At 50.8% G+C, this 27,062-nt stretch overlaps 9 protein-coding genes across 11 annotated transcripts; 5 read left to right on the forward strand and 4 right to left on the reverse strand.

Annotated features, from left to right (window-relative positions):
- The first annotated feature begins 124 nt into the window (after positions 1–124).
- PV09_02991 lies at positions 125–1,191 on the forward strand. Of its 2 annotated transcripts, XM_016356124.1 has the most exons (4): positions 125–305; positions 361–529; positions 587–753; positions 814–1,191. In XM_016356124.1, the coding sequence occupies exons 2-4, from the start codon at positions 500–502 to the stop codon at positions 989–991; spliced, it is 375 nt and encodes a 124-aa protein (XP_016216430.1). In that variant the 5' UTR covers positions 125–305; positions 361–499; the 3' UTR covers positions 992–1,191. The 2 variants fall into 2 exon arrangements, with proteins under 2 accessions (XP_016216430.1, XP_016216431.1); XM_016356125.1 differs by lacking the exon at positions 125–305 and having other exon boundaries at positions 327–529.
- Positions 1,192–1,237: 46 nt separating this feature from the next.
- On the reverse strand, positions 1,238–2,911 carry PV09_02992 (uncharacterized protein; the record flags this gene model as incomplete). Its single annotated transcript, XM_016356126.1, has 1 exon — positions 1,238–2,911. One exon carries the CDS (start codon positions 2,909–2,911, stop codon positions 1,238–1,240), a length of 1,674 nt encoding a protein of 557 aa, XP_016216432.1.
- Positions 2,912–3,526: 615 nt separating this feature from the next.
- On the forward strand, positions 3,527–5,951 carry PV09_02993 (uncharacterized protein). The gene is made up of 2 exons (XM_016356127.1): positions 3,527–4,508; positions 4,564–5,951. Exons 1-2 carry the CDS (start codon positions 3,876–3,878, stop codon positions 5,824–5,826), a joined length of 1,896 nt encoding a protein of 631 aa, XP_016216433.1. The 5' UTR covers positions 3,527–3,875; the 3' UTR covers positions 5,827–5,951.
- Positions 5,952–7,015: 1,064 nt separating this feature from the next.
- On the forward strand, positions 7,016–8,331 carry PV09_02994 (uncharacterized protein; the record flags this gene model as incomplete). The annotated part of the gene is made up of 1 exon (XM_016356128.1): positions 7,016–8,331. The coding sequence occupies one exon, from the start codon at positions 7,016–7,018 to the stop codon at positions 8,201–8,203; it is 1,188 nt and encodes a 395-aa protein (XP_016216434.1). The 3' UTR covers positions 8,204–8,331.
- A 758-nt stretch (positions 8,332–9,089) lies between these two features.
- PV09_02995 (uncharacterized protein) lies at positions 9,090–10,457 on the reverse strand. Its single transcript, XM_016356129.1, has 7 exons — positions 10,357–10,457; positions 10,263–10,300; positions 10,107–10,202; positions 9,890–10,041; positions 9,699–9,824; positions 9,528–9,647; positions 9,090–9,475 (listed from the first exon to the last, which is right to left on the reverse strand). The coding sequence occupies exons 1-6, from the start codon at positions 10,386–10,388 to the stop codon at positions 9,633–9,635; spliced, it is 459 nt and encodes a 152-aa protein (XP_016216435.1). The 5' UTR covers positions 10,389–10,457; the 3' UTR covers positions 9,090–9,475; positions 9,528–9,632.
- Positions 10,458–10,576: 119 nt separating this feature from the next.
- On the forward strand, positions 10,577–15,094 carry PV09_02996 (uncharacterized protein). The gene is made up of 13 exons (XM_016356130.1): positions 10,577–11,008; positions 11,069–11,100; positions 11,166–11,246; positions 11,414–11,557; positions 11,767–11,951; positions 12,005–12,047; positions 12,113–12,311; positions 12,362–12,519; positions 12,577–12,736; positions 12,786–13,376; positions 13,448–14,025; positions 14,075–14,541; positions 14,593–15,094. Exons 1-13 carry the CDS (start codon positions 10,919–10,921, stop codon positions 14,733–14,735), a joined length of 2,871 nt encoding a protein of 956 aa, XP_016216436.1. The 5' UTR covers positions 10,577–10,918; the 3' UTR covers positions 14,736–15,094.
- On the reverse strand, positions 14,796–16,745 carry PV09_02997 (uncharacterized protein). Its single transcript, XM_016356131.1, has 2 exons — positions 15,431–16,745; positions 14,796–15,362 (listed from the first exon to the last, which is right to left on the reverse strand). The coding sequence occupies exons 1-2, from the start codon at positions 16,239–16,241 to the stop codon at positions 15,055–15,057; spliced, it is 1,119 nt and encodes a 372-aa protein (XP_016216437.1). The 5' UTR covers positions 16,242–16,745; the 3' UTR covers positions 14,796–15,054.
- Positions 16,746–16,910: 165 nt separating this feature from the next.
- On the forward strand, positions 16,911–19,736 carry PV09_02998. Of its 2 annotated transcripts, XM_016356132.1 has the most exons (4): positions 16,911–17,100; positions 17,161–17,331; positions 17,412–17,648; positions 17,715–19,736. In XM_016356132.1, the coding sequence occupies exons 1-4, from the start codon at positions 17,041–17,043 to the stop codon at positions 19,110–19,112; spliced, it is 1,866 nt and encodes a 621-aa protein (XP_016216438.1). In that variant the 5' UTR covers positions 16,911–17,040; the 3' UTR covers positions 19,113–19,736. The 2 variants fall into 2 exon arrangements, with proteins under 2 accessions (XP_016216438.1, XP_016216439.1); XM_016356133.1 differs by lacking the exon at positions 16,911–17,100 and having other exon boundaries at positions 17,127–17,331.
- Positions 19,737–20,139: 403 nt separating this feature from the next.
- Positions 20,140–22,409, reverse strand: PV09_02999 (uncharacterized protein; the record flags this gene model as incomplete). Its single annotated transcript, XM_016356134.1, has 9 exons — positions 20,140–20,345; positions 20,407–20,724; positions 20,780–20,995; positions 21,048–21,260; positions 21,313–21,762; positions 21,790–21,853; positions 21,956–22,006; positions 22,153–22,247; positions 22,299–22,409. The coding sequence occupies 9 exons, from the start codon at positions 22,407–22,409 to the stop codon at positions 20,235–20,237; spliced, it is 1,629 nt and encodes a 542-aa protein (XP_016216440.1). The 3' UTR covers positions 20,140–20,234.
- Between the last annotated feature and the right edge of the window lie 4,653 nt (positions 22,410–27,062).

Raw genomic sequence — 27,062 nt, forward strand, 5'->3', positions numbered from 1 at the left:
AGCCGCAAAGCCAGCTGGAACGTGGGCCCGCAGCCAGCTCCGGCAGTGCAGATCTGTTTTCGGCCTGTTCGGGTCTGGGAGCAGGCCGGCTTTGGGCGTATGGCTGCTCGCTTCTGTGCTCGGGCTCTTCTCTTTCTGGCCTCTTGAGCTACGTTGGCAGCCCATAGCCCTGTCGTGTTCCTCAGGCGCAGAGGTAGAGTTATTCTACTCCGTCCTTGCACAAGCAGCTTTGGCTCTCCGTGTGGCCTCAGACTACTCCGGGCACGTGACGCGCGTGGCCACATACCTTGAACTGTTGGCTATTGGTAAGTCCTCATACGTCAAACCAGGACGCTCCGGGAACTTAACCGTATCACGCAGCAGACCAGGAAATCAAGCACAGAAGTGCACAGCTTCGGCGGTCATCGTTTCAAGTCTTCTGAAGCGCCCCAAACTTGGAGAATAAAGAACCCAAGTCGCGCCAAAACGCACGTCGAATAAAAATTCCAAGGCTTCAACAATGTCGATTTCAAACGACGCTCTACGCAAGGTCTGCGTCTCCTCTGAGTCGTTCGTCACATTTGTGCACGTGTTAACGCGGTTCAAGGTGCTCCTGGAGATCGAGCAGAAGTCGCAGTTCTCGACGCAGCAGATGGCCATCGTGAAGAGCCAGCTGGCAGCCAACGCCCGCGAGACTCGTAAGCTGGAGCTGACCGCGGACGAACTTGGCGCCCTTCCAAGGGAGACGCCCATGTATGAGGGCGTCGGTAAGATGTATGTCCTCGTCCGTGCGTCTGCTCTGATCTCGGACTGACGCGCTTGCTCGTTGCTTAGGTTTGTGCAAGCATCCTCGCAGGAGGTCATGGACCGCCTGGCTGCTGAAACGCAGGCACACGTAAAGGAGAAAGAAAATCTCGACAAGAAGCTGCACTACCTGGAGACCACCTACAAGAACAGCCGCGAGAACTTTGAGCAGATACTGAAAAACGCCGGAGGCGGTGTCGCTGCGTGAGACCCACGTGCTCTTCTCTTTCTCTTCTGATTTTTCTTCTCCCTTTGCTTTTTTGGACACAGTTTTGATAGGACGACTATAGTTATTGTCTCATGTTCTCTCATATTCACGCCATATGGTGACCAGCGAACGGCGTACATGGAAAGGCCAATTCATGGAATACAAAATGCTCCTCCTCAACGAAAGCAAGTTATCGAGAATCTTGGTCTTCCCCGCGCGACTCCGATCACACGTCAAACAGTCAAGTCAAACGCTCTCCGCTCTGCAAACATGGTCCCTCGCTCCATCAATTCCAAGCCCGTGCTGGAAAGTGAACAGCGGCCTGGTGACTGGTTCCAGCTCTCTAATGTATCGCCTGCGCGGTCTACCACAAACCCCTGCAACGATGTTGAGAGCGCCGGCCTTGCCTCTGCCTCCTTTGACAGGCATTAGTTCCGGCCTGAGTTGAGCGGTCGCGCAGGCGAAACTCGTTCTAGGCAACCGTCCGTGGCCGGTCTCCCATTGCATTCCCGGCATGTTGATCACGTTGTTGAAGTTGCTCGGGTCGATGCTGCTCCGGCTTGTAGACTCGGCGGCACCGGCCTCGACGTGTGAACGCCAGAAATACTGCGGCTCGCGCTTGGGGTCGACAAATAGCAGAGGGTCCATGTGCACGCCTTCAGCCAGTCTCGTCGAGTCGTCGGCTGTGATCGTGAGCTCCATGGAAGCACCCCACTCGAGCTGCTCATCTCCGAAGCTGAACTTGAAGTGCACGTCGATGCTATACCCCCGGCTGAGCGTGTAAGTGGCAAAGCTGGGAATCGTCCCGGGTAAAATCTTGAAGTTCTGGACCAGGGGCGTAGGCACAGCGTCGAGGTTGATTTGCGCAGCCAGACCACTCGCTTGTATCACCGCGTAGGAGAGCTCGAGGCAGCGTCCCCACCGTCTTTTGTGCGGGCGATTCTGCATGATGGTCCTGTTGTGAGCCGTTACTGCCAGTGAAAACTCCTCCAACACCAGCTGATGCTCCTCGCCCAACCCTTCCCATACCGGATTTCGAATTGTATCGACGGCCAACAGGAGTGGTATTTCCTGATCCACTGCAGTTTTCTGCGGGCAGTAGATGCTGGGCATGAACACCATCTTGGGCGTCTTCCAGGATTTGAATGCCCGCGGCAGTCCGCCCCTGTTCTGATTCTTTGCGTGCTTGTAGCGGTCGACGGCGCTCTTGTGATGCGTGCTTATCATAGGTAGTGCGTGTAAGCTCAGTCGTGAACACCCCTTGGCTTCTGGTAGCCTGATCATCTCCGGCCTATGATAATACACAGATCTGTCTGACCTCCAGGTCTCGTAGTCTACACGTGGGCTCGTTGGGCTCGACGAGCGATCTTCCCGGACCGCATTGTCCCCCAGCTGGTTCCGCGATTCCTCTTGTTCCCTGCTGGCATTTCCATCCCTCAACCTCTTTTCCGACTGTCGGAAGAGAATCGTCTCCTCACACGTAGCGCGTGTCCTGCCGTGTATTTCCACTTCTATCATGTAGCGCACGGTCTGAACACAATTTCTTGCGCAAATCACGACGCTGGATGGCAGTGCCTGCGGTCCTTGGTTGAAAACGCTCCTCAGCCGATCGGGACCGGCTTCGTGAACGACATCTGTATCTTCCGGGAACTTGAAGGAGAATGGAGCTTCATACGTCTCTCCGATGTACGTGTACGTCTCCTCCATCGTTGAGGTGCTCAGGCGCAAGAAGGGGACCACATGGGAAACTTTTGCATTCGCGCTGAGGGACGAGGTATAGCAGTAGCCTTGCAGAGACACGATCAAGGAACGAAGACGCGCACTGAAAAGGGGTATGAATATCACAGAGCCGGACACCGTGTCGCCTGGGCCGTATATACGAGTTCTAGCGTCGTGCAGTCTGATGGTCAATTCTGGCATGTCTGCTGTCGAAAGGAAGAGAAAGCAAAGGAGATGCAAAAATGAATATATAGGTCAATCCGCTGTTCTGGCTTCTTAGCATAGCAGTGTTGAAGCCATCTGTTCTATCGATGCCTACGGTACAGATAGAAAGCACAGTTGGATGGCACGATGCTTCGTCTGGGGTGCTCTCTCCTTCCAAACTTCACAAGCTGTGGACAAGGCGCGCGCCTTCTTTGGACACACACACAATGGGCCAGACGCCTTCAAGAGCCGTGTAGAAGCGAATCGAGCTTACAATGGTTTGAAGATGGGGGACATTGCGCAGTAATGCGCTTGTTTGCAACGAACGCCTGTGGCGTGAGACGCAATGCAACACAGCGTCAGAAGCATCGGCGCCCTTTGAACCAACCCTTCGGAGAGTCCACAATACACAAAGTCACAGCTTTCAAAGCAGACGGGTCCACCTCACGAAACAGACAGAAAACGACGCGAGAAATCTGGGGCGGAATCTCATCGTTGGTGATTGGTCGGAGCACTACCATCATTTGTGGGGACTGCCATTGCCGAAACGTGGAGCGCGAACAGCCGCTTACAGAAGAGGACAAACCTAGCGCCCCACCTTAGCATGATCACCGGCATTGAGAATCCAGATCACGGAAATAAAAACGTGGGCAGAGGAGCTCTCAGTGCCGTTTGTAACCATCAGAGCCGCCGGGGCCCACGGCAGCTCTAAATCATGAAGTCGGAATGCTTCTCGTTCCGCTTCTTTCACCCTTATCGCATGGCTACATAAAGCTCGCCATCATCCACGCGGAGCACTGTTCTCCAGCCGTTTCCGTCCTCAAGATACCCCAAATTTACTGGCACGTCGAAGGTGTTGCCATTTAGCGATCACAAGCATTTTGGCTGCCAGGAGACACGACTTTGGCCGAGCACGCAATTTCCCTTCTCATCTCGTCTCCAGGACTCGTTGCTACTCGCAATGGATACGTACGATATTGTGATCGTGGGCGCGGGCCCGGTTGGGCTGATGATGTCCACCTGTCTCGCGCGATGGGGGTACAAGATCAAGCACATTGATAACAGGCCAGAGCCCACCAAGACAGGTCGTGCGGACGGCATTCAGCCTCGTTCGATGGATCTGCTCAGGAACATGGGTCTCAAGTCTGCGATAATGGCACACAAGCCTGCGCGCGTGTACGAGGTCGCCTTCTGGGACCCCACCCGAAACGGCATCGAAAGAACAGGAAGCTGGCCTAGCTGCCCCAAGTTCATCGATGCCCGCTATCCCTTCACCACCCTCTTGCACCAGGGGCACATCGAAAATGTTTTTCTGAACGACATGAAGAAGTACGGCGTAGAGGTGCAGCGGCCGTGGACCATCACGGGATTCAAGAACGACGGCGCAGACGAAACGTATCCAGTGGAGGTCCAGCTTAAGCACGTAGACAGCGACCAGACCGAGACCGTGCGGGCAAAGTACTTGTTTGGCGGTGAGGGTGCGAGGAGTTTCATTCGAGAACAGCTTCATATCCAAGTCCGTCACAGAGATCCGATCGCATATGTGTGGGGTGTCATGGATGGCGTTGTGCGGACGGACTTTCCCGACATCAAGGTACTGCTTATCTCTTCGTGCAATAGGCAACACAGTTAACAAATTTCGTGTGCAGATGAAGTGTACCATTCACTCCGACGCCGGCTCAATCATGGTCATTCCGCGGGAGGACAACATGGTTCGGCTGTACATCCAAATTGCGTCTTCTACTGACCCGGATTTCAACCCTCGAAAAACGGCCACTGAACAAGAAGTGATAGATAAGGCCAAGGCCATCTTGAAACCGTACTGGATCGAATGGGACCGTGTTGAATGGTACTCGGTCTATCCAATTGGCCAGGGTCTTGCGGATCGATACACGATTGATGAGCGCGTTTTTATCGGCGGTGACGCCTGCCACACCCACAGCCCCAAGGCTGGCCAGGGTATGAACACTGCTTTCCTCGACGCCGCCAACCTTGCTTGGAAGATACACCATGTCGAATCTGGCTGGGCCGACCGCAGCGTGTTGAGCACATACGAGACGGAAAGGAGAAGAACAGCCGACCAGTTGTTGACCTTCGATGCCAAGTACGCGAAGCTGTTCTCCATGAGACTGCCTTCTGCAGGCGAGGTTGGCGCTGCGGCATCGACGGATGCAGACAAGAAGCCGGTGGAAGAGAATGAGTTTGTCAAGACGTTCAAGGCCAGCTGCGAGTTCACGAGCGGTTATGGCGTTGCGTATCTCGAGAACGTCTTCAACTGGGGTCCCTCGCACCAAGCGCAAAGCAGCCTCTTCCTCGAGACCGGCAAAGGGACCAAGTTGCGGACAGGCCGGACGCTAGTGCCGGCGACCGTCACTCGTGTGGTCGACGCAAACGTGGTCCATTTGGAGCAGGAAATTCCCCTCAACGGCAGCTACAGGATCTTCCTCTTTTCTGGTCAGCCCAAGCGCATGGGACAAGCGATCAAGGACTTCGCTCAGAACTTGCGGAAGAAGTCGTCATTCTTCTCTGCGAATCTGCGTCCGGACATCGACCAGGTCTCGTTCCATGAGAAACACAACCCGCACTCGTACCTGTACACATTTGCGACCATCTTCAATGCCAAACGGCCGGACATAGACATTGGCGCCCTGCTGCCAGCTGAACTGGCACGATACAAGGATCACGTCTACGCGGACGATATCTGGGACCATCGGGTTCCAGAAGCCACAGCTGCTGCGCATGCGAAAATGGGCCTGGAGGAGGAGCGTGGCGGCGTGGTGGTAGTGAGACCGGACGGGTATGTTGGATGTGTCATTCGCCTCGTGGAAGGCAGCGGCACTGTCGATGCGCTGAACCAATACTTCAACGCCTTCTTGCCGACCAAGGTTGGTCAAGAAAGCGCTCAGCTATAAACTCTTTTCTCACTTGCATTCTCTGTACGTAACTAGTTGTCTTGCATAGCATGGATCCAGGTGCCCACTTTCGGCGACTTCGAAAAGCGTCGAGCTTGCTTGAACATCAACTTGCTTCGTTTTACAGTCATATTCGACTGGTGTCCCCTTCATACCTGGCCTTGTTTTCACCTCCTCGCGGTACACTCTTCACCGCGGGTGTTGAACATCCTGTACAAGCGTAAAATCGTTCCAGTTTTGTCCAGCGTAAGTCGGGATCCAGACCTTATGTGGCCATGAGGAGTCTCTGCTGGCGGGTCATTGCAAACAAGAAAAAGCAACCCCCCCCCCCCCCCCTCCCTCCCTGCGGCTTTCCTTTCCCCACCCCGTGAAAATAATCAAAGGATCATTCGAAATGCGACGGCGATAAGAGCGCTGCTGTTGCCTGGGCTAAACTTACGTCTCCTTCTGCACTGAGGCAAGAAAGGGAGCCAGTTTCTTCCCTGCCCGAGACCCACGTCGCGCATGCAAATCTAGCTCCCGATCGTCGCGGTCGTTTCACAGCTCGGCCGACACACAAACCACGCGACTGGAACTACAATGCGCCCTCGAAACCCGTTCCACTCGCGGCACATGTGAATGTCGCTCCTAATAAGTGCCGCGCCTATGATCGCTTCGCACATCGATGGAGCCGGGGCGTTGTCGTTTCAAGGCTGCAGTGTCCCCCTTGTGTCGGCCTCTGCTCGTCCTCTCCCTTTCATCGCCGCGTTCTTCCCCCTCCCCCCTTTCTGGGCAGTCTTGGCTTCAGTAACCCATTCTTCATCATCCCGTCGGCCAACCACGACGCTGTTTCGTTTCGCGGCCGCTGCGGTGCCCAACATGCGCCGAGGCTTCCTGTTGGCATCTCGCTGAATTCGTGTTTCCATTTTTTCTCTTGTCTTGTTCTTTTTAATCTCTGCCGGCCCTGCTTGTCCCATGGATCTGCCATAGGATAGGAGAATGTGGACGCTGGCTTAAGCTTGAGCGTACCCAATCTTTATAATGTAGCGACCTGCGTAACTCAGACAATGCATCGCTCACCGTCCTCACACTCGTTTAGCTAGATCAGTCGTTCTTTTTCTGTCCTTTTTCATTGCTTTCTCCAGGTCCCGGCCGGCATTTTCTACACCCAGTCCCCCTTTTGCCGTCGAGTCCGCACACATTTCTGGGAATGTATTTTTCGAGATGTTTATTTTTAGGAGCCTCTTTGATCGGCTCTAGCGTGTCATTGAGCCTCGTCCCTTCAGATGTCGCTTCTGTCAAATCCGCTTTGAAGATTGCGGCCGACAATCTGATGGGCTTTTACAATTTCGCACCGGTCGGCGTTTTGCCCTCGCCGTATTGGTGGTGGGAATCGGCAGGCCTCTTCGGCGGCATGATCGAGTATTGGCACTATACGGGAGACAGTACCTACAATCAGGCCGTCGCACAGGCGCTGCTAAGCCAACTGAGTCCGGGTAACGACTTCATGATGCCGTCGGCCGAAGGAAATGACGATCAGGGATGGTGGGCACTTGCAGCCATGGGCGCCGCGGAATACGGGCTGCCTAACCCAGGAGGGCCCAGCTGGATCAGCGTGGCCCAAAATGTGTTCAACGAGTTTGCCAGCCGATGGGACATGACGCGGTGCAATGGCGGTATGAAGTGGAAGATCCAGCCCGGAGCCGACGGCTATCACTACAAATCCACGATCGCGAATGGGCTGGCGTTTCAGCTTGCGGCTCGTCTTGCGCGCTTCACGGGGGATCCGACATATCTTGACTGGGCCATCAACGCGTACAATTGGACGCAGAGCGTGGGGCTTATAGACGAAAACTTCAACGTCTTCGACGGCACCGACGACGCAAAGTCTACGGGCTGCGTGGACGTCAACCACGATCAGTGGTCGTACAACGTCGGCGCGTTCATGTACGGTGCCGCCGTCCTCTTTGACGTGACCGGCGACCCCCTGTGGTCCGACCGGACGGCTGGTCTCGTAGGCAACGCCGTCGCGACCTTCTTTGACGGCAGGATCATGTATGAGAAGATGTGCGAGAGACAGGGGACGTGCAACGTGGACCAGCTGTCCTTCAAGGCGTATCTTGCCCGATGGATGGCGGGCACAGCAAATATCATCCCGTCCTTCCAGGCCGCGATCCTGCCGTTTCTAGAAGCCTCTGCTGAAGGCGCAGCAAAAGCCTGTACTGGAGGTGGCAATGGTCAAATGTGTGGAAGTCGATGGGACATCGGCAAGTCTGACGGTTCAACAGGCGTTGGCCAACAGATGGCTGCCTTGGACGTTATGCGTGGATCCTTGGTCATCGGCGCCGCGAAACCGATTGGTGCCCGAAGAAGAGTCAGGAGAGAATTTAACGCATGAATTTATCACCTTTAGAAATGGAATGATTGTACTGCGTTGCCGAGGGAGGTGACATGAAGTATCGTGTTAGCCAAAGGTTTTGATTTCGGCACAAGACAGGTGTACTATAATGAATTAGAATGATACTCGGGATTGCAAGTAGAGATTAGATGAAATAATGGTCAAAATACAGAAATCGATCAAGTGAGCCCTAAATATAATGGAGAAATACTTCTGAGGATTACAATCTGACTTATGCTAGGTCATGTATTTAAGTGGTACTAACTACTTACCAGGCATAACTAAAGCAATAAATTCCCTTCATCTTCTCCGCTATGTTTACACTGACGTAAATTTTGGAACGTATATTTAATATCATAATATGAACCACTGGAATTTATGCGCTCTCAAGGCCTTATCATTTCTATCCGTTTCCAAGAATATGTGTGCTCAATGCAAGCAGGCTTACGCCTGGATTGTCGAAACGGCAAGACAAAACACAAAAACGGGCTTGAGAAACAGTGCCATTCTCTTCGCTGAGTGATCTTCAGTCCTGAAGTAATTATGAGCAGTTTAGACTGGGTACTAACGTCAGGTAACGATGTGACGGCTTTGTAGGATTTCCTCCGCGAGCCTTGGCATTCTCCCTCCATTAAATTACTCTTTATTTGTGAAACTTGTACTGGCCAAGCAACGACATTCTACCAGTGTCAGGGCATGACGACATCCAACTAGTTGAACAAAAAAAGGGTTGTTGAACCTCGAACGAGCATAAGGCTGTCCACGTAAGATAGCTGTCTCACATATAGCTCTCGCTACATGTTGTCTCCGTATTCATTGCACGGCTGTACACGTGATTTTCACAAGTAACATCATCGAGGAAATTCTTGACGACGGGCAATTAATCTTATGTAGCGAAACTTACTGGCAGAACCATTTGCATTAAATACTTCAAGATTGGTCATGGAGCTGTAGATGATATAGAGAAGCAGACCGATTCCCATCAATATTGCGGCCTATCTTGTCCAAGACACATGGGTCTACTACTACGTCCTGTACCGACATCGACGAGTAAAATTACATGTCTTGGTCTCTTCCATATATTTTAAGAGAGAGATAAAATATCGATAGCCTTGGTGAGCGCGAAACCTGGGTTATAAAGCTGTTATAACAGCCGGGAAACAGGTTAGCCTCAACGACGAATCACTAATCTTCGCTGGCTAGAGCAAACATTTTTAAGCTGGAGCTGCGCTCCGATACACTAGGTGCTCATTTCTGGCATTACGGAAACGTCTGTGATTTACATGAGCAAGAATAATTCATGTCGTGAGGAATAAAAACGTACTCAGCAACATGCAACTATGATTGGCAACGTCGTAGTCGCCTTTGTATTTCTCTTGATTCCTCAATGCGTGCTACTAAGAACTGGATTTCATTACAAACGTGGCGACTAGATTGGCTTGATCTAAAAAGGACATTAGCAGAGTCACGTGAATTCTTGCCGAGGGGCAGATACCTTAAAGTGCAAAGAGATGAGTGAGAAGACCAGAGCCTTCAGGTCTTGGACCAGATAGTAGAACACTCGCAAGCCCTCTGGATCTTCCGATTCGGTCACATCGACGAGAGAGCCGATTTTGGCGGTCTGAGATCGGACGTCAGCACGGATAACGATGCAGCGCACTTGACAGGATCTGCGGTGTCTCATACCTCGAAGGAGATGTGCTCATTCCCAAGCCGGATCTCGAGTTCCTGTCGGCCATCCTTGTTCTTGCTTGGCCACTTGGTGTCATCTTCCTTCATGATCTCGCTATCTTTTATGATGCGCTTGATCTCTGCGATGACCGCGGAGCTGACGCACACTGCGATTGCTGCACGTTAGCCCTCGACCTCTCACAATTCAGACTGGAATGGCATTCCGACGTACTTTCCTTGCGGATCAGAGAGTCGTTGCGATAGTTCGAATTGTTGGCGTAACGGACTGCTGAACTGCGGCCATCACCCAAGGTACGAAAGTCAAACTCTGCAGACACAGTTAACGCAACCGAGCAAAGGTCAGGCCGAATATGAGGTCTTGACGAACCTAAGAACTCGTGACCGAATCGACCTGAATGGCCGGAGCTGGCATGGCGGTCAGCCCACACGGTACACAGGGGAGGCGAGGGGGGCCATCATACTAATAGCGCACATAGAAGGGCTCCGCGGACATGCTTCCAGAGGTCTTTGGCGGGGGACTGCGATATTTCTTGTGTGGGTTGGATGCCTCTCGCTCCTTGCACGTCTTTGGAGTTGTTCAGGTTTCTTCGGTCTGCGGACTGGAGGCGGTGCACGTGCCAGCATGCGGTCTGGACGTCGAGGTACGCACGACGCACTACGCACTTGCACTTTCGACTACCCCAAAGAAGCCAGCATGGAACTTACCTGACGCTACCTACACCGTCCAAGAATCACCCATTCCTCTCCTCGCCTCGCTCCGTTCCCACACCCCAAGTCCCGTATTGTGCGACATGACGGAGGACATGCTATGATATTTGCGCCCAGATAATCAGCCATCTCGAGCCGTCACAGAGCTTCCCGTGCTCGTTCTCCCGCTTCGCGTTCCCACCCCTCCTCCCTCCCTTATATCTGTGCGAAGAGGACAGAGCCCCGGTCCTCTGTTCATACCAACGGCGTATATCCGAACCTGCAACTTGGACGGCTCGCATATAGCGGACGTGGCATAGCTTGTTTGCCGTCACCATGTCCAATTTCTTAGACAGCTCCTTTAGCATTGTTGCCCAAGATGCGGGTCCGCAACCTACTGCCAATGAGCTTCGCATGGCTCTGGAGGTGGGCATACACCACTGGAACTGTCGCGTCTAGACGTGCAATTGCTGAAGATCTGTGTAGAAGGGCAATGATGACACCAAAGTCGAGACCATGTATGAGAAGACTCGCATAACGGCCCTCAACGACTTTGATCAGACTCCAGCTAACCCTTGTGTAGGAAGCGCATTCTTGCTACAATGCTCGCCGGAGATCCTCTGCCGCAACTCCTCATGCCAATCATCCGATTTGTTATGCCATCGTACGTCAGACCCCAACATGTCGCCCTAAATTTCACATCGTGTAATCTAAGGTGTGGTATATTACTGCGCAGACCCGCTGTGAACGGGGTGTACGATGTGATGGGCGATGCTATTAACTTTCCAAAACTAGTTTAGGCACGTCCAAGAGCTGACATAGAGAACGTAGCAAGCATAAGCCACTCAAGAAACTTCTCTACCTGTACTACGAGATATGCCCAAAGCATGGCAAGGACGGCAAACTTCTCCAGGAGTGGATCTTGGTCTGCAATGGAATGAGACTAGATCTGCAGCATCCGAACGAGTTCATCAGGTGGTGCGTTCTTGCTATGAATGTGATTCATTCTTCTGGGCTGATGATTGGACAGAGCATTCAGGCGTCCTTCTAGGTCCAGAACGACCGCCATTTCATAGGCGGTTTCCTCTTATGGACACAAATTAAGTCATGCACGAGACATGGAGCTTGTGCAACCGGCCGAACTCTACAGCACCTGTGTGGACATCAGACTAACGACCTGCCAGAGGGAATACTTTGAGATTCGTCAACAAACTATCTGACCCCGAACTAATCGAGCCTCTTCTCTCTCCTGCACGTCAGTGCCTAGAGCATAGACATGCATATGTACGCAAGACTGCAGTCTTCGCGATTGCCTCAATTTACCGCAAGCACGAGCACCTCATCCCAGATGCCCCCGAGTTACTTCTCAGTAAGTTGATCCTCCTATCGCATATGTAGAACGCTCGCTTATCCAGGTGGCAGATTTTCTGAACGAGGAAAACGATTCTACTGCAAAGCGAAACGCGTAAGCTTAGACGCAGACCGTATCAATACGAGAAGTCTCTTGGCTGATAGGTGTTCACTTTGCAGATTTATTGCCCTCTCCTCAATATCTCCCGAATCTGCCCTCTCCTATCTCTCGTCAGTTTTTGATGGAATACCAAACGCAGACGAGCTTCTACAGCTGGCCTACCTAGAATTTATCCGCAAAGATGCTGCACAGAGCAGCGAGCGGAAAGCTCGCTATCTCCGACTCATCTTCGATCTCCTGGAAGCAAGCTCCAACACGGTTTGTTTGTTGCTCCTTTTCTAGTCCTGTTGTACTAATTCCATAATTAGGTTGTTTTCGAAGCCGCTTCCTCCCTTGTAGCTTTAACGTCAAATCCTGTGGCTATCAAGGCAGCAGCGGAGAAGTTCATCCAGATCGCAATTAGAGAGCCTGACAACAACGTCAAGATCATCGTTCTGGAGAAGATCGCTCACCTGAGAAGAAAAAAGTAAAGTTGATGGAATCTTCTGTTTTAGTCTGGAGTCAAAGCTAACTTAGATTGCAGCGATGGAGTGCTCGATGATCTGTGCATGGACATCTTGCGAGTTCTCTCGAGTCCAGATCTTACCGTTCGGCAGAAGGTGCTTGACCTCTGCCTGGACTTGGTGACTTCACGAACAGTCTCCGAAGTCGTGCTTTTATTGCAAAAGGAGCTCCGAAAGACGGTCGGTGTTGGGTGCAGTGGGCCGTTAATCATGCACTAACAGAATTTAGGTCGAAGCCGATTCATATGAGAAGAACCAGGAATACCGCACCATGTTGATCGGTGCCATTCACCAGATCGCCATTCGGTTTTCTGAAGTTGCAGCGAATGTCGTAGGTTCGCTCATGGACTTTATCAGCGAAGTGAACAGCAGTTCCTCGGTAGAAATCATCTCCTTTGTGAAGGAGGTTGTTGAGAAATTCCCCAAATTGCGGTCAACGATTGTCGAGCGTCTCACGGGTATACTTGGGGAAGTACGAGCTGGTAAAGTCTATCGTGGTTCGCTGTGGGTGATCGGCGAGTATGCAGGTGAGCAGAAGGAGATCCAGCTTGCGTGGAAGCGAATCCGAGCCAGCTTGGGTGAGATACCAATCCTACAAAGCGAACAGCGAGCCCTTGAGGACATGTCTGAGGAGAAGGATGCGGACGAGCAAGTCAACGGAAATGGACACGCTGCCCCGAAATCAACCACAAAGCCGAAAGTCAATGCAGATGGCACGTATGCGACTGAAGTCGCTCTACCTTCAGAAGCGACTCAAAAGCAGAAGTTAGAGGCAGTGAGGGCTGCTTCAAAGCCACCGCTCAGACAGCTCATACTTGATGTAAGTGCTGTTGTTGGACATAAGAACGTCTTTGCTTTTCGCTGAATGAAGCTGACTCTCTCACGTACTAGGGCGACTTCTTCTTGGCCACTGTGCTCGTCACGACACTCACAAAACTTGTCATGCGTTTTTCGGAGATTTCCACTGATAATGCAAGAATAAATGCGTTGAAGTCGGAGGCAATGTTGATTGCTGTGTCCATACTCCGTGTTGGTGCTTCTGAGTTCGTCAAGTCGAAGATAGACGAAGATTCGGTCGACAGAATCTTGGCCTGCATTCGAGCCCTGAGTGAGTTCCAGGAGAGAAAGGAGCTTGAGGAGACGTTCTTGCAGGATACTAGAACGGCATTCCAGAATATGGTGAAGATCGAAGATCTCAAAAGGGCACAGAAAGCAGACCAGGAGCGCGCGAAAACGGCTGTCCAGGTCGATGATGTCGTACCTATACGTCAACTTGCTAAGCGTAATGCTATGGATGCTGCAGATGACGCTGGGGCAGATCTGGATAAGGCCACTGGAGGCGATGCTACCACTGAGGACTTGTCCTCGAAGCTGAGTCGTGTCGTCCAGCTCACTGGTTTCAGCGACAGTGTGTATGCAGAGGCGTACGTGAAGGTTCAGCAATTCGACATCATTCTAGATGTCTTACTGTAAGTCGCCATATGAGGAGGAGCTTGATTCACACTAATTTTTCGCTAGGGTTAACCAAACTACGGACACCTTGCAGAACCTAACCGTTGAATTCGCTACCCTTGGTGACCTCAAGGTTGTCGAGAAGCCTGTTCCTCTGACGCTCGCACCGCACGACTTCCAGAATGTCCAAGCCACAATCAAGGTTAGCTCTACAGACACTGGTGTGATCTTTGGCAACATCGTCTACGACGGACAAAGCTCGACGGACAACAACGTCGTCATCCTCAATGACGTTCATGTCGACATCATGGATTACATCCAACCTGCAACATGCTCGGAACAGCAGTTCCGAACCATGTGGACCGAATTCGAGTGGGAAAACAAGGTCAACATCAACTCGAAGACGAAGTCTCTCCGCGAGTTCTTGAAGCAGCTGATGGCAGCCACAAATATGAGTTGTCTTACACCAGACGCAAGTATGCAGGGCGATTGTCAATTCTTGAGTGCAAACCTCTACGCAAGGAGTGTTTTCGGTAAGTAATGCGTGAAAATGAAGAAGATGACAGCATATTAACAACATTCAGGCGAGGATGCGCTAGCGAACTTGAGCATCGAAAAGGAGGGTGAGAATGGCCCGATTACTGGATTTGTGAGAATACGTAGTCGATCACAAGGTTTAGCATTAAGTCTAGGTTCACTGAAGGGGTTAAAGGCTACGGCTTCGTAAGAGTGAGACGAAGTCACCTGTCAAAAGAAAAGCTGGTAAAGCCGAGGAATGGAGTTCTGTACGCACAGTCTAGTGTGACGTTGTTTTTTATTGCTACAAAAAGGAGCACCGTGCGGTGTCTGTTGCAAGAATTGGCATTGCAGAGGGATAATGGAAAACGACGGTCAAAGCGATTTAGCTATGCGAGCATAAGGAAGTCCAGGTCATTCATATCAGAATAGAAAGTTGCATGTTGTGCATCTCTGGTATCTAAAGCTCTAGAGACAAGTGCAAGAAGACACAAAACCCGAACCGTCGCCCTTATCAACATGACAAGAAGCTAGTACCAAATGCTCCGCGTTCGATGGTGCGGAATCACGTCCAGGCTCCGGTCGGCATTCGTCCTTTCTAGCTCCTTCATGGTGTCGTACAGGAAAAAATCGATCAATATGGCATTGATGGGCGTATCCGGGTCCATTTTGGCAATCTCACGGCGGATCAGCTCGACAGCATGTATGCTGCAACCGCGAATTTCAATTTCCCAAGTGGAGCCGGCTTTTATGGGAAGCTGCTTTCGAATTACAGATTCGAGAGGCGGAGAGAATGTTAAGGCGCCAAGAGTGTGTAAGATCTGGGGAATACGGTAGTCTACAACACCATTAGTAATCAGAGAAAGGGAGTAATGAAACTTGTCGAAGGGCAGAGCACGCGCGTACCGGCGAACATGGTGATCTTGTCTATGTCGTCGAAACGGCCGTAGCCTTGGCCGTCGAAGCAGGCCCAAACGTCGGCGACAAAGATCTGGGCGCGCTTCAGGAAGCGCACCATTCGGCCTTCGAACCGAATTTCGTCTCCGAAGTTGAGAAAGTACGCGGCCAGCAAGTTGACGAGGGCAGCGGCGGAGTTGTTCGCCCGCTTGATAAGATTGACGACCTTCATGTCGAAATGGTTGAACAGGACGTCAGCTGCCTCGCGCAGCACTTTGATGCGCGCGTCAAGCATAGGCATGGGCTCTGACGTTGCAGAGCGAAAGACGTGACGGAGCACGTCGTCGGAGTAGCCTGCCTCACGATGCCAGGCAGACGGAGAGCTGATGTAAAGACCCTCGTCGAGCGCGCGCTGAAGGGCTGCGCACAGCGACCAGTAGCCCTTCCATCGCTTGCCCCTGTACTCGATGGCGAAGCATTCCGGGTCGTCGGGGTCAATCTTGTCGCTGAAGAAGGAGAAGTTGAGCAGGTCCATGGTAAAGATGAAGTTGAGCGCCGCCTCGTCCTTGGTCTTGGGGTGCAGCTCGTGCTGACTCCATGCTTGGGTGCTGTAGCCCCGCGCGCGCATGTTGTTGTATATGAGCGCTGCTGCAGCCTTTGTGCCAGCCATGTCAAGGGCCACGTCGATGCTGTTGTTGCACACATGCTCGGCCGAGGCGAGCACGCCCGTCTCTGGGGAAACGGTGGATTGTCCTAGAGACAGGCCCAGCGACCTCTTTAGCAGATCAAGCAGCTCGCTGTCGGCTTCGTCGTCTGACATGATTTGCGATCCCTCCTCCTTTTCCACTTGATGTGGAGGCCCTTGACGACGAAGACAACGAAGGTACGTTCAACCAGAACAGATCGGCCTTGGGGCCTCGGTCAAAATGCGAAAACAAGCGTGGCGGTGCCCAATCCGAGAGTATTTGACCAGAGACTGGCAAGCGGTGCCAACCAAATGTCAAACAACGCTTCTCACGTGGGTGGTTGACGCAGATGGAGTTTCCAAGTGGGCCCCCTGAATTTCTCCCGCCCAAAGTGTGGTCAAGGCTGAACAGCCTGGTCAAGACGGCGTCCAGTATCCTTGCCAAAGCCCCAAGCTCTTCGCACTTCTATTCCTCGCTGCGCTCCTGCTGGCTTCTCTCATTCTTGAGCGAGCGAGAAGGATTCCGGGGGTATTTCCTGGACAGCACCGCGACGAGTCCTGCCGGAGCAAACACCGAGGGAGCTTCGCAATCCGGCTAGGAAAAGAAACGAAAAGGTTTCCCGACGCGGGCGATGGCTTTGCTTGCGCTAAACTAAGCGTAGTGTCCCGGTGGAGGAAGCGATGAGTAGACCGATGCAAGGAATCGGGGCCACTAAACGGACTCCCCGGCATCAGTAAGGGTCTCACGGGTGCCTGGCATGGTCAACCAAGCGCCAACGGCAAGCGCCAAACACCAACCAGACTCTCTACTTCTGTGCGCAAGTCAACTGACGTACACCCCCCGAATCCTTTCTACTTCTCGTGCTAGCCCCATTCTATATCCTCAGCCTCCGCTGTCTTGGATGTGTTGACAGTTGCAGGGCATTGTTTCGCAATGGGGAGAGAGAAGTACGTCAAGCAGTCGCTCGGCGCGCTCAGCGGCCGCGTGAAGCAAGTAAGGCTGTGTCGCAAACCCGCTCAGGCCGCGCCGTCAAATGCTGACCTTGTCTCGCAGGCACGCGTGCTCATGGTCGGCGCCGGTGGAATCGGATGTGAGCTGCTGAAAAACCTGGTGCTCACGGGCTTCGGCGAGGTGCACGTCGTCGACCTCGACACCATTGACCTGTCGAACCTCAACCGCCAATTCCTGTTTAGACACGAGCACATCAAGAAGTCAAAGGCATTGGTGAGTGCACTGGACGATTCTTAATCGACGTCGCTGGGTGAGAGCGCGGGCAGCTAACAGACGTGTGATCGATCGTTTAGGTTGCGAAGGAGTCGGCGGGTAGATTCAACCCGGCTGTCACGATCGAGGCCTACCATGCCAACATCAAGGATGCGCAGTTCAACATCGACTGGTACAAGCAGTTCGACGTTGTCTTCAATGCGCTTGACAATGCAGATGCGCGGCGGCACGTCAACAGGATGTGCATTGCTGCTGATGTGCCCCTCGTCGACGGCGGGACCACTGGGTTCCTGGGCAACGTTCGTTTTATCAAGAAAGTACGAGCGCTCCGTCGATCGCTAAGATGCTGCAAGCACTGCGCGCTAACGTGTCACTGACTGTAGGGAGTCACCGAGTGTTACGACTGCATTCCTAAGGAGCCACCCAAGTCGTTTCCTATTTGCACCATCCGCAGCACGCCCTCACAGCCGATACATTGCATCGTATGGGCTAAGAGTTACTTGTTTGTTGAGATTTTTGGCATCAGTGAGGACACCTCTGCCGAACTGGACGAGACGCAGGATGCCGACAACAAGGACGAGATTGCCGATCTGAAGAAGGAGCAGGCTGAGCTGAAGCACATTAGGAACTCGATGGGTTCCGAGCAGTTCCCACGACTTGTGTTTGACAAGGTCTTCAAGCACGACGTAGAGCGACTGCGGAGTGTTGAGGGCTTCTGGGATAAGCGCAGACGCCCTGATCCGCTGGACTTCGACACGCTGGTTAGCGACTCCTCCAAGATCAACGGCGCCGAATGCGCCAAGCGAGATCAGTCTACATGGTCTCTAGCAGAGAACTTTGCGGTCTTCCTCGACAGCCTCCACCGCTTGTCGGCTCGCATGGCCGCGCTCAAAGCAAAGGGGGTAGGCGAGGAGGATATGGTGCTCGCATTTGACAAAGACGACGAGGACACGCTTGACTTTGTCGCCGCGAGCTCGAATCTGAGGTCACATATCTTCGGCATCGAGACACATCCCAAGTTCGACATCAAACAGATGGCGGGCAACATCATACCGGCTATTGCGACCACAAACGCGATTTTCGCAGGGCTTATGGTGTTGCACGCGTTCAAAATCATGCGCGGACCTGACCACTACAAGAACGCGCCTATGGTCTTCTCTCAGCGGTCAACGGACAGAGTTCTCACTGCGGAGAAAGATCTAGCCAGGCCGAATCCTGAATGCGTTGTTTGTGGCGTGGCCAGGACGACAGTCATCGTGGACCCTGAGAGGGCAACAATGCGTCATATTGTCGAAGATATCTTGAAGGCGGAGTTTGGCTATGCTAAAGAATTTACCATCACAAGCGGTGGTGAGCAGCTTTATGAGGCTATGCCGCCTGTGAGTGACGATGAAGACGATGAAAATGATCAAGAGGTTGTGTTACAAAAGAAATTAACACAGCTCGAGCTTTTGGATGGAAGTGCAATAATTATTCACGATGAGAGAGAAGAATCCCCAAACGTCGATCTAGAAGTTAGGCTATCCTTTAAACAGCTACCTGCCGACGACAAACCTGTTCAGACGACAGAAGTACCGCAGATACCCAAGAAACCTTCGAGGAGTGTCATGCCGGGAGAGACGGCGACAAATGGTATTAATAGTGCCTTGGGCAAACGAAAGAGATCGTCAGATGAGGGAGAAGGAGAAGGCCCAAATAGGAAGAAAGGCAAGATGCCTACGGACAAGGATTCAGTAATTCTTATCGACGATGACGATTCCAAGCCGATCGAGCTCGATTGAAGAAGGTCCGGCCAACTTCCCTTTCCATTGGGTGGAGGTAATGTGCACGTAAATTTCAGTGATACCCAGAGAGACATTATTACAAACGTTCTAATACTCTTCGTTTGAGGAGATGGCATGATTGGGCAGGCGAGGCCTTGGGAATTGGTTTTAATGGCAAATGAGTTGTATGAGCCGTGAAGAGATGTCTAGATTTTTGACGTCTTAACTGAGGACGCTGGATCCGTATGACCATTTTGGCCCTTATCATCTCTCAAGGAGGCTTGAATGGTTTGGCGACATTCAACGGAATTGCTGCTCTACGGGCGAACATTGTGTATTTTGAGCCTGTCCTATTCTGCCCATCCTATTGAGCACCTTTGGGTCGAGGACCAGCCAGTGATATGTGAGAAAAACAAGGGATGGGCAACCATGGTCGCACATTTGGCGACATCTTAGAGAAAATGGCCGAATTCTTTGGGTTTCGAACTGCATAAGGTTATAAGCTCATTGACAAGCATCCCGTCATGGATCAACTATAGCTTTGTGTAGATTGAGCAGGGGAGAAAACTGATTTTTTTCCCCTTCAAAATCTGCGCCTTTTTATGAATTAAATGCATTGAATTCAAAAGACTATCAAGATCAGCACGCCAGTAACTTTCTCCAGATGAAGTTCTCCATTCCGTACTTAAAGCAACATTGATCTTTTCACGCCGGGGAACTAGCTCCAAAATTTTGACGTGCCCGTTCGGAAGGTAAGGTGGCCAACTTTAGCAACAATGTTCATCCATTTCTCCAAGGCGTTAAGTGGAAATGATGTATACATGGTTTCGATTTGAGCAAAGTTACGGTTGCCGATTCTCAATCGCGTTGGGAATCATCGCTTCTCCAAAGTTTCATAATATCTAAACTTGGAAGGAATAGCGCCTCGTCCAAGATCTTGATTTATCGCTTTCTAGCGGTTTCTTACTGTAAGCAACTGGCATCCCAAGATTTGGATCTATGAAAACTTCGATATAGGAGACATTCTCAAGTACTTTTCATCATTATCCTTTAGAGCTAAGCGCAACTCTATTTAAATTATCTGCTCAAAGAGTACACAGACACTATCCACTCTGTGGATATAGAATAAGGCAACCTAGCCTAATTGTTATCATTTATTGGGTGGGCTGCTACCCAAGGCTTCCAATCGTTGCAAACCGACTCAATATCTTCTTTCATTCCCAAAAATTTACTGGCCTCTTCGCGATGCTCCTGTTTGCGCATTTAGCTGCGACTTTTGGCTTTGAGCAAACATGTAAAAGTGCTAACGTACCAGGAAATTCACAACCAGGCCATCTGCCAGATGCCAAGGTATATGGCAGTGCAAAGCCCACATGCCAGGATTGTCAACTGTATATTGGAAGACGAGATGGCCATCTGGCACAACAATCTGCGTGTCTCTCCTCATGGGATTCCTCGTGTTGAGCGTTCCGTCCCAGACACCTGCGCCGTTGCTGAGAACATAGAAGTCATGACCGTGTAGATGCATAGCATGCGCGTTTTGTGCAAAAGTCGGGTTGTTGACAACAACTCGAACAGTCTTGTTAGTGCCTACGTCGTATACCTGATCTGGATTGAAGAGGGCTCGGTTCTTCGAGCCATGTCAGGTCCATATTTGCATTTTTACGAATCGGAGCCGAACTCACAGGATCGTATTCTAGGCCGGTGGTAAATTGCTCGTTTTCGATAACGCCTTTGTACAACAGCGGATCGGTGTAGTTGCCGCTATACGATCCTGGAAACGCCATTGAGAACTTGAGATATCCAGTCGCGTTAATTGTATAGAAGTTGTTAAAGGTCAACGTTGTGGTCGGCTCTTCGGCATCCATTGGGAACCAGGGCTTTGACATCTCAATGGGATCCTGTAGACTGAAGTCAGCCCTCATTTACATTAGCGCCATGAGATCATTGTACGTTGCCACATAGCACCGTCGTGCTCAATTCAAACGGGTCGGGATGTGGATCTGTAGTTGGCATCTTCGTAGTGTCGGCACCGGAGTAAAACATTGCTGCGAGAGCCGAGCCTCTCCATGTCAGTGAACACCAGGCAACATTTGCTCGAACCCAAAAAGCGCCAATGGTTGTCGGTGCATTCGCAGTGAGGATGACGTCTTGCCTTTGGCCGACCTGGAATATGCAAGTTAGCGTGTCAGATGCAGCTCGGGCCTGGTCAAGGTACCCCAATAGTGACAATTTCAGTCTCATAGGGTTCTATCTGGGTAAAGTCCGTCGATATAACCGAGAGATTATGGTTATCAACGCTGAATTTCTGCGTCCCATCTCCGCCTACATTCAGAAGCCGAAGTTTGTACCGCTTGCCTGGCTCGAGTATCCACTTGGGAGTGCTGCTGTAGTCCTGGTTACAGCCTGGGCCTATGCCAAATATACAGACGCCAATAGTAAATGACTTGCCGTTTATGAGATTGCCATCTCCTACTGGCAACAAATTGAACAGCTTAGGGAGATTAAGGAGATCAGTAATTCGAACATTGAGTACTTGATCGTCGACTTCCTGGAAGCTTTTATGTCTCCAGTCGTGCAAAAGTATTGTGCCCAAGTCGACATCATAGTCCTGGTGTTCCGGTCCGTGTATAACAATCGCTTTTACTTTTAGCAGGGGGTTTGGTTGCTTCAATTTTTATTTCACAGAACTCACGACCGATAAGGCCATCGACGTATTGACCTTGATAATGAGAATGCCACCATGAAGTTCCCTGGACCTATCGTTGGCAAAAGTACATGATGATAAAATACATGTAAAACTGACAAATCGATCTCTGTCCTATATTAGGCGCCTGACATGAGTGATTACTGGATCAAACGTACGCTCTAAACCGATAAGTGAAGCTTTTTCCAGGTATGAGGCCGCATTGCTGTAATCCATCAGGTCTGTCTTCCAAAAAATTCAAAAAGCAATCATACTGTCACTCCGGGAACGCCATCCATCCAAGGTGTGCCTTTCTGTTGCAGTCCGAACTAACTGTGAGCACGAGCGTGAATATGTAGACGGTCAACTTACCCATGCCAGTGAATAGCTGTACCTTGCTCTTCCTCCTCTATGTTATTAAATACTTCGACCTCAATCCAGTCACCCCAATTTGCCTCCACCATCGGCTGCTTTAGTCAGTTCATCGAACACATAAGTTCACTTATTTGTATGCATACTCCTGGAAATTGGTTATTAACAAGTATCACACTTTTCTCATACCCATCCGGCGCGATGATTGCCCTGGTTAATGTGAAGTTGTATCTTCGAGTGATTCCAGTATCTGGCATGTCGGTGTATGGGTTCAGCTCCTTTGCCGTCGCGTTGCCCCAAGGTGCTGCATTTCCAGGTAGCTCGTAAAGTTAGAAGCATTTGTAACTCCAATCCAGAATGCTCACCCCGCTTGGAAGCCATCGATCCAGTGGACCATACGATGGCGCTACACTAGCTCAGCTTTGTGACGAAAAGACTTTAAGATGACGTACTGGTAATTTCGAGGTTGTTCCTGCGCTGATTTTGATTAACAGTAGCATGGAATCGCTCAGGAATCCAAAGAGCATACGCAAAGGACGAGGAAAAAATGAATATGCAGATTAAGCCCAGCATTTTGACGCTTAACGAAAGCATATTGGACTGCGCTTGTACGTGACTATCATAACAAAGTCAATGCCGAGGCAGCGGGACGTTGATGCGAAGGCATCCATATATAGATATACGCACGGTGACGATACTCGCTTAATATCATCACACGCAGCGGCATTATTCCCAGATTCTAAGTGGTCCCAGACGATCGTGCTTGCAATCTGGAAACTCAACATCATCCAGGGATGCCCTCAGGCTGCAGTGAACTAAGCCCGGAGCAGCTGTCGAGACATATTATAGCGCGTGCTCTACCTCTATGGGTATACTTGTGAATTACTTCATAACGCAACATACAATGTAATTTGCAATTACAAAGTGATACTCGTTTGCCAACTCTCTGTGATATCAGGGCGCGCATGGATATTGACTAAGGCGAAGCAAGAAAACGAGTCATAGATAAGATGCACCATGAGGGAAGTCATCTGTGTATCCTCGGGTGCTATACTGATTTCAGTGTGGACTTCCTTGCCGTAGATCTCATGATCTGCTCGGCTGGACTCCGCTAAACTCTCTGGCACTCTTACAGGTTGTCGAGCGTAAGCAATGATCATGTGCTTCGTACCCAATTATTGACGTTATGAATAGCTTGTAATGCAAGTCAGAGCCTTAACTAGCGCTATTGGGAAGTTCAATTTGTGTCACTAGGACAGACTTGCAGCTGGTCCCAGTTACAGTGTAGTGAACAATCAGAGGTTATTCGCAGGCTACTCTGGAAAGCAATCAAATAATATGGAAACGCCATTCTTATCAAAGCTCCGCTGTTATTCGAACTCATAAGAGTGTCCGCGGTAAAGATGGCGAGGAAACTCGTCGCCGTGGGTTAGAGAAAGCTAGTGTTGCATGTGAGTGCCTAGCTAAGCTAAGCCATGCGAAGGAATCGCTGTTGTGCAGCGTACAAGAAGGAAAAAGGAAGAGATTATTATGCGAAATATTGCATTGATTACATAGTGGATTGGATTATTAGTTATTAGGTTTTAATCCTGAAGCAACTTATAGATAAGCCCCAGAATATCTGCTAAGTCAGGCTTATATAACTTATGATATACCCCCTCAGTCTTAGCGATCTTAATCTATAATAGCTTTATTATAAATTAATCGCTTAGACTACCTTTTAATTTTTTTATACCTGTATATTATCACTATTACTATAGCTATTACTATTATAATCTATTATTCCCTTATATAATTTAAGCTTATTAGTAGTATCCTCCATTCCTATAGCTTTAATAAATTCTGTATACTTTGATCCTAAAAGTCTTTTAATAAGGCCATCCGCCGGCATTAAGCTTGTTAGTGTCACGGAACCACTAGAAGTGATCTGCTCAAGTTATCACGTGAGGTAAACTGATGAGGCTATCAACTATCTATTCAGTTGTGCTGTACTAAAGTATCGTACAATAATCAAGACGTTGCATGAAGAAGGGAAGGCCCGAAAGTAGTTCTTGCTGAGAATATAAAGGGGGCCTTATCACACCTTTCCTAATTGGGATTTGGGCGCGCGCGCGGTGAAATCGAATTAGGAAGTCAGTTTAGTTCAGGAGTCCAGTTGGCCAACGTTAGGTAACGTTGGGTCATGTTAGGTCATGTTAGCTGATGTCGGTGCTGCTTTAATCAGACAGGCAACAGGATGGTGCCAATCACGTGTCATAGGGGTGACCCCATGACAGTACCCCCCTCCTAGCCGGCGAAGCCTCCAGAGAGGGGCCTGGGGAGGGAGTTCCGGGAGTTCGAGCTCAGGTGTTCGGGTCCAGATCATCAGATATTCCGGTTCAGGTGTTCGGGCCCGGTTGTTCAAATTCGGGCGCTCAGGTTCAGTTACTCAGGTTCAGGTATTCGGGCTTGGTTGTTCAGATTCGGGCGCTCAGGTTCAGTTATTCAGGTTCAGGTATTCGGGCTTGGTTGTTCAGGTTCAGGTCGGGCTATTATGGTCTTGGAGCTTGCGTCGCAGTCGCTCAATGTGGGATGCGTTTTGCGCTTCATACTCAGCAAGAGCTGCTGTTTCAAGTAGAGCATCCTCAGGTTCCCAGGTGTTATCATCCGGATTATCATATCCACGCCATTTGACCAGGAACTGTAGTCGGCGGCGGCGGATTCGTGCATCCAGGATCTGTTCGACCAGGTATTCGTCTTCTCCATCAATCTCGATTGGGGGTGGCGGCTCCTGCTGCTGGCCGGGCAGCAGTTTATAGCTAGTTGATGGCATTAGGTTTAACACGTTGACTACAGGCCATATACACACTAAGCTGGGTAGCTTTAATTTATATGCGTAGGGTGACACTTTTTTTTCAATCTCGTACGGGCCCGCATTCTTCCAGTCCAGTTTCTTAGTTGGGCGGTGGCTGCGTATATTCTTCAAGTTCAGCCAAACCTGATCGCCTACCTGGTAGTTAGGTCCTATTTGCCTATTGCGATCAGCCTTTTCAGCGTAGACAGCCTGGGCCCAGGCCATTTCGTCACATAAGTGTCGGTTCAGTTCGTGCATCCGGCTTACAAAGCGGTCAACGTCGCTGACTGTTAGAGACTGCAGGCTGTCAGAGGGCGGCTCAAAACCCATTCGCGGGTGCTGGCCAGTGTTTGCCAGGAACGGTGTTGTTCCAGTTGTCTCGTTTCGGCTGTTATTAGCAGCAAATTCTGCCATAGGCAGCCAGTCATCCCAATCATCTTGCATGTAGTCTACAAAGCTTCGGAGGTACTGCTCCATTTCCCCATTTGCGCGTTCAGTTTGGCCGTCTGTTTCAGGATGGTAGGCAGTTGATAGGCGGGCGTCGATACGGAGGCGTTTGCACAGGTGTCTCCAAAAGAGCGACACAAACGTGCTTCCCCGGTCTGATACAATCGTGTCTGGCAAGCCATGGAGTTTCCATACATGACGGAGGAATAGTTGGGCGACTGCGGGCGCTGAGATCTCAGAACATCCAATAAAGTGTCGCTGTTTGGACAGGCGATCTACTACCACCATGATGTTTGTGTTGCCGTTGGACGCAGGTAGTTCGACCACGAAGTCAACTGAAACGTCACGCCAGCGCCGTTCAGGTACGGGCAGGGGCTTCAGTACGCCGGTATAGGTAGTCCTCCAGGCTTTTGCTCGTGAGCAGATGTGACAGGAGGCTACAAAACGTCTTACTGATTCATGTATCTTTGGCCAATAATAATGGCGCGATAGAAGTTCCAGAGTCCAGGAGCAACCAGGGTGGCCCCCGACAGGAGAGTCATGTATGTATTGGAGTAGTTTAATCTTCAGTTCATCATTGTCAGGGACCACCATTCGGCCTCTATAATATAGGCGGTTGTTAATGACCTCGCACTCGGCTAGAGTAATCAGTTTTGATTTGCGCTCGCCCTCACTAAGTTGGTGACGGACCTTAGTGATGAATTCATCGTTAGTATACTCCTCCTTAATGATCTGCTTAATTGACCGGTCTGTCTCCATCAGCCTAAAGTCGAAGATTTCTGGTCACAGTAGTGTTTGCTGACGAAAACGGCGGGCCTCCTCTTGAGCAGGCTGGTCCTGAGAGCGTCGTGTTAGGGCGTCGGGCTTTTGGCCCTGGGCGCCTGGTCGGTACGTAATTCTGAAGTCGAAGCATGACAGGTACTCTGACCATCAAGCTTGTCTGTGGCTAAGCTGTTTTGTAGTGCAGAAGTATTGCAGGTTCTTGTGGTCACTTAGTACCTTTATAGGATGTACTGCTCCTTCTAGTTCAGGTCGCCACTGTTCAAAGCATCGGATAATAGCTAGCAACTCCTTATCATAAATTTCATAGTTGCATTCAGCTGGGCTCAGTCTTTTCGAGAAGTAAGCGACAGGGCGAAGGACTCCTTCGCTATCCTCTTGCGACAGCACCCCTCCTAAGCAGTAGTCGGAGGAGTCTGCCTCCACTACACAGGGTAGCGAGGGGTTGAAGTGTCGCAAGATGGGTGCCGTAGTGAAGGCCGTCTTCAAGTGGTCGAAGGCCTTCTGGCAGGCGGTTGTCCAGAGGAAGGGGACATCCTTTCGAGTAAGCTGGGTAAGCGGGGCGGCTAGCGTCGAGAAATCATTGATAAAACGGCGGTAAAAGTTTGCGAAGCCTAGGAACCCACGAACATCCTTGACGTTCTGGGGGGCTTCCCAGTCCAGGATGGCAGAGACTTTCTTAGGATCTATTTTAATGCCGTTTACGGTCAGGATCAGGCCCAGGTATTTCACCTCCTGTTGATGGAACTCGCACTTATCAATATCAAGCTGGAGGCCTGCAGTCTCCAGTGCCTTTAGCACCAGTCGCACGTGTTCCTTGTGTTCCTTTAAACTATTGCTGTATATGAGG

The sequence above is a fragment of the Verruconis gallopava genome (assembly GCF_000836295.1).
Source record: "Verruconis gallopava strain CBS 43764 unplaced genomic scaffold supercont1.7, whole genome shotgun sequence".
Lineage (NCBI taxonomy): Eukaryota > Fungi > Ascomycota > Dothideomycetes > Venturiales > Sympoventuriaceae > Verruconis > Verruconis gallopava.

Excerpts from the sequence above, each read along its gene's own strand:
- PV09_02998 (XM_016356132.1), top strand. The coding sequence starts at position 17,041 with ATGGGGAGAGAGAAGTACGTCAAGCAGTCGCTCGGCGCGCTCAGCGGC. Across the intron at positions 17,101-17,160 it reads TCAGCGGCCGCGTGAAGCAA|GCACGCGTGCTCATGGTCGG; the intron begins GTAAGGCTGTGT and ends CTTGTCTCGCAG. Across the intron at positions 17,649-17,714 it reads ACGTTCGTTTTATCAAGAAA|GGAGTCACCGAGTGTTACGA; the intron begins GTACGAGCGCTC and ends CACTGACTGTAG.
- PV09_02991 (XM_016356124.1), top strand. The coding sequence starts at position 500 with ATGTCGATTTCAAACGACGCTCTACGCAAG. Across the intron at positions 530-586 it reads CAAACGACGCTCTACGCAAG|GTGCTCCTGGAGATCGAGCA; the intron begins GTCTGCGTCTCC and ends ACGCGGTTCAAG. Across the intron at positions 754-813 it reads TATGAGGGCGTCGGTAAGAT|GTTTGTGCAAGCATCCTCGC; the intron begins GTATGTCCTCGT and ends CTCGTTGCTTAG.
- PV09_02995 (XM_016356129.1), bottom strand. The coding sequence starts at position 10,388 with ATGTCCGCGGAGCCCTTCTATGTGCGCTATTA. Across the intron at positions 10,301-10,356 it reads CCCTTCTATGTGCGCTATTA|CTCCGGCCATTCAGGTCGAT; the intron begins GTATGATGGCCC and ends CCGCCATGCCAG. Across the intron at positions 10,203-10,262 it reads ATTCGGTCACGAGTTCTTAG|AGTTTGACTTTCGTACCTTG; the intron begins GTTCGTCAAGAC and ends CTGTGTCTGCAG.
- PV09_02996 (XM_016356130.1), top strand. The coding sequence starts at position 10,919 with ATGTCCAATTTCTTAGACAGCTCCTTTAGCATTGTTGCCCAAGATGCG. Across the intron at positions 11,101-11,165 it reads GACACCAAAGTCGAGACCAT|GAAGCGCATTCTTGCTACAA; the intron begins GTATGAGAAGAC and ends ACCCTTGTGTAG. Across the intron at positions 12,737-12,785 it reads AAAAGGAGCTCCGAAAGACG|GTCGAAGCCGATTCATATGA; the intron begins GTCGGTGTTGGG and ends AACAGAATTTAG.
- PV09_02997 (XM_016356131.1), bottom strand. The coding sequence starts at position 16,241 with ATGTCAGACGACGAAGCCGACAGCGAGCTGCTTGATCTGCTAAAGAGG. Across the intron at positions 15,363-15,430 it reads CAAGATCACCATGTTCGCCG|ACTACCGTATTCCCCAGATC; the intron begins GTACGCGCGTGC and ends ATGGTGTTGTAG.
- PV09_02993 (XM_016356127.1), top strand. The coding sequence starts at position 3,876 with ATGGATACGTACGATATTGTGATCGTGGGCGCGGGCCCGGTTGGGCTG. Across the intron at positions 4,509-4,563 it reads CGGACTTTCCCGACATCAAG|ATGAAGTGTACCATTCACTC; the intron begins GTACTGCTTATC and ends TTTCGTGTGCAG.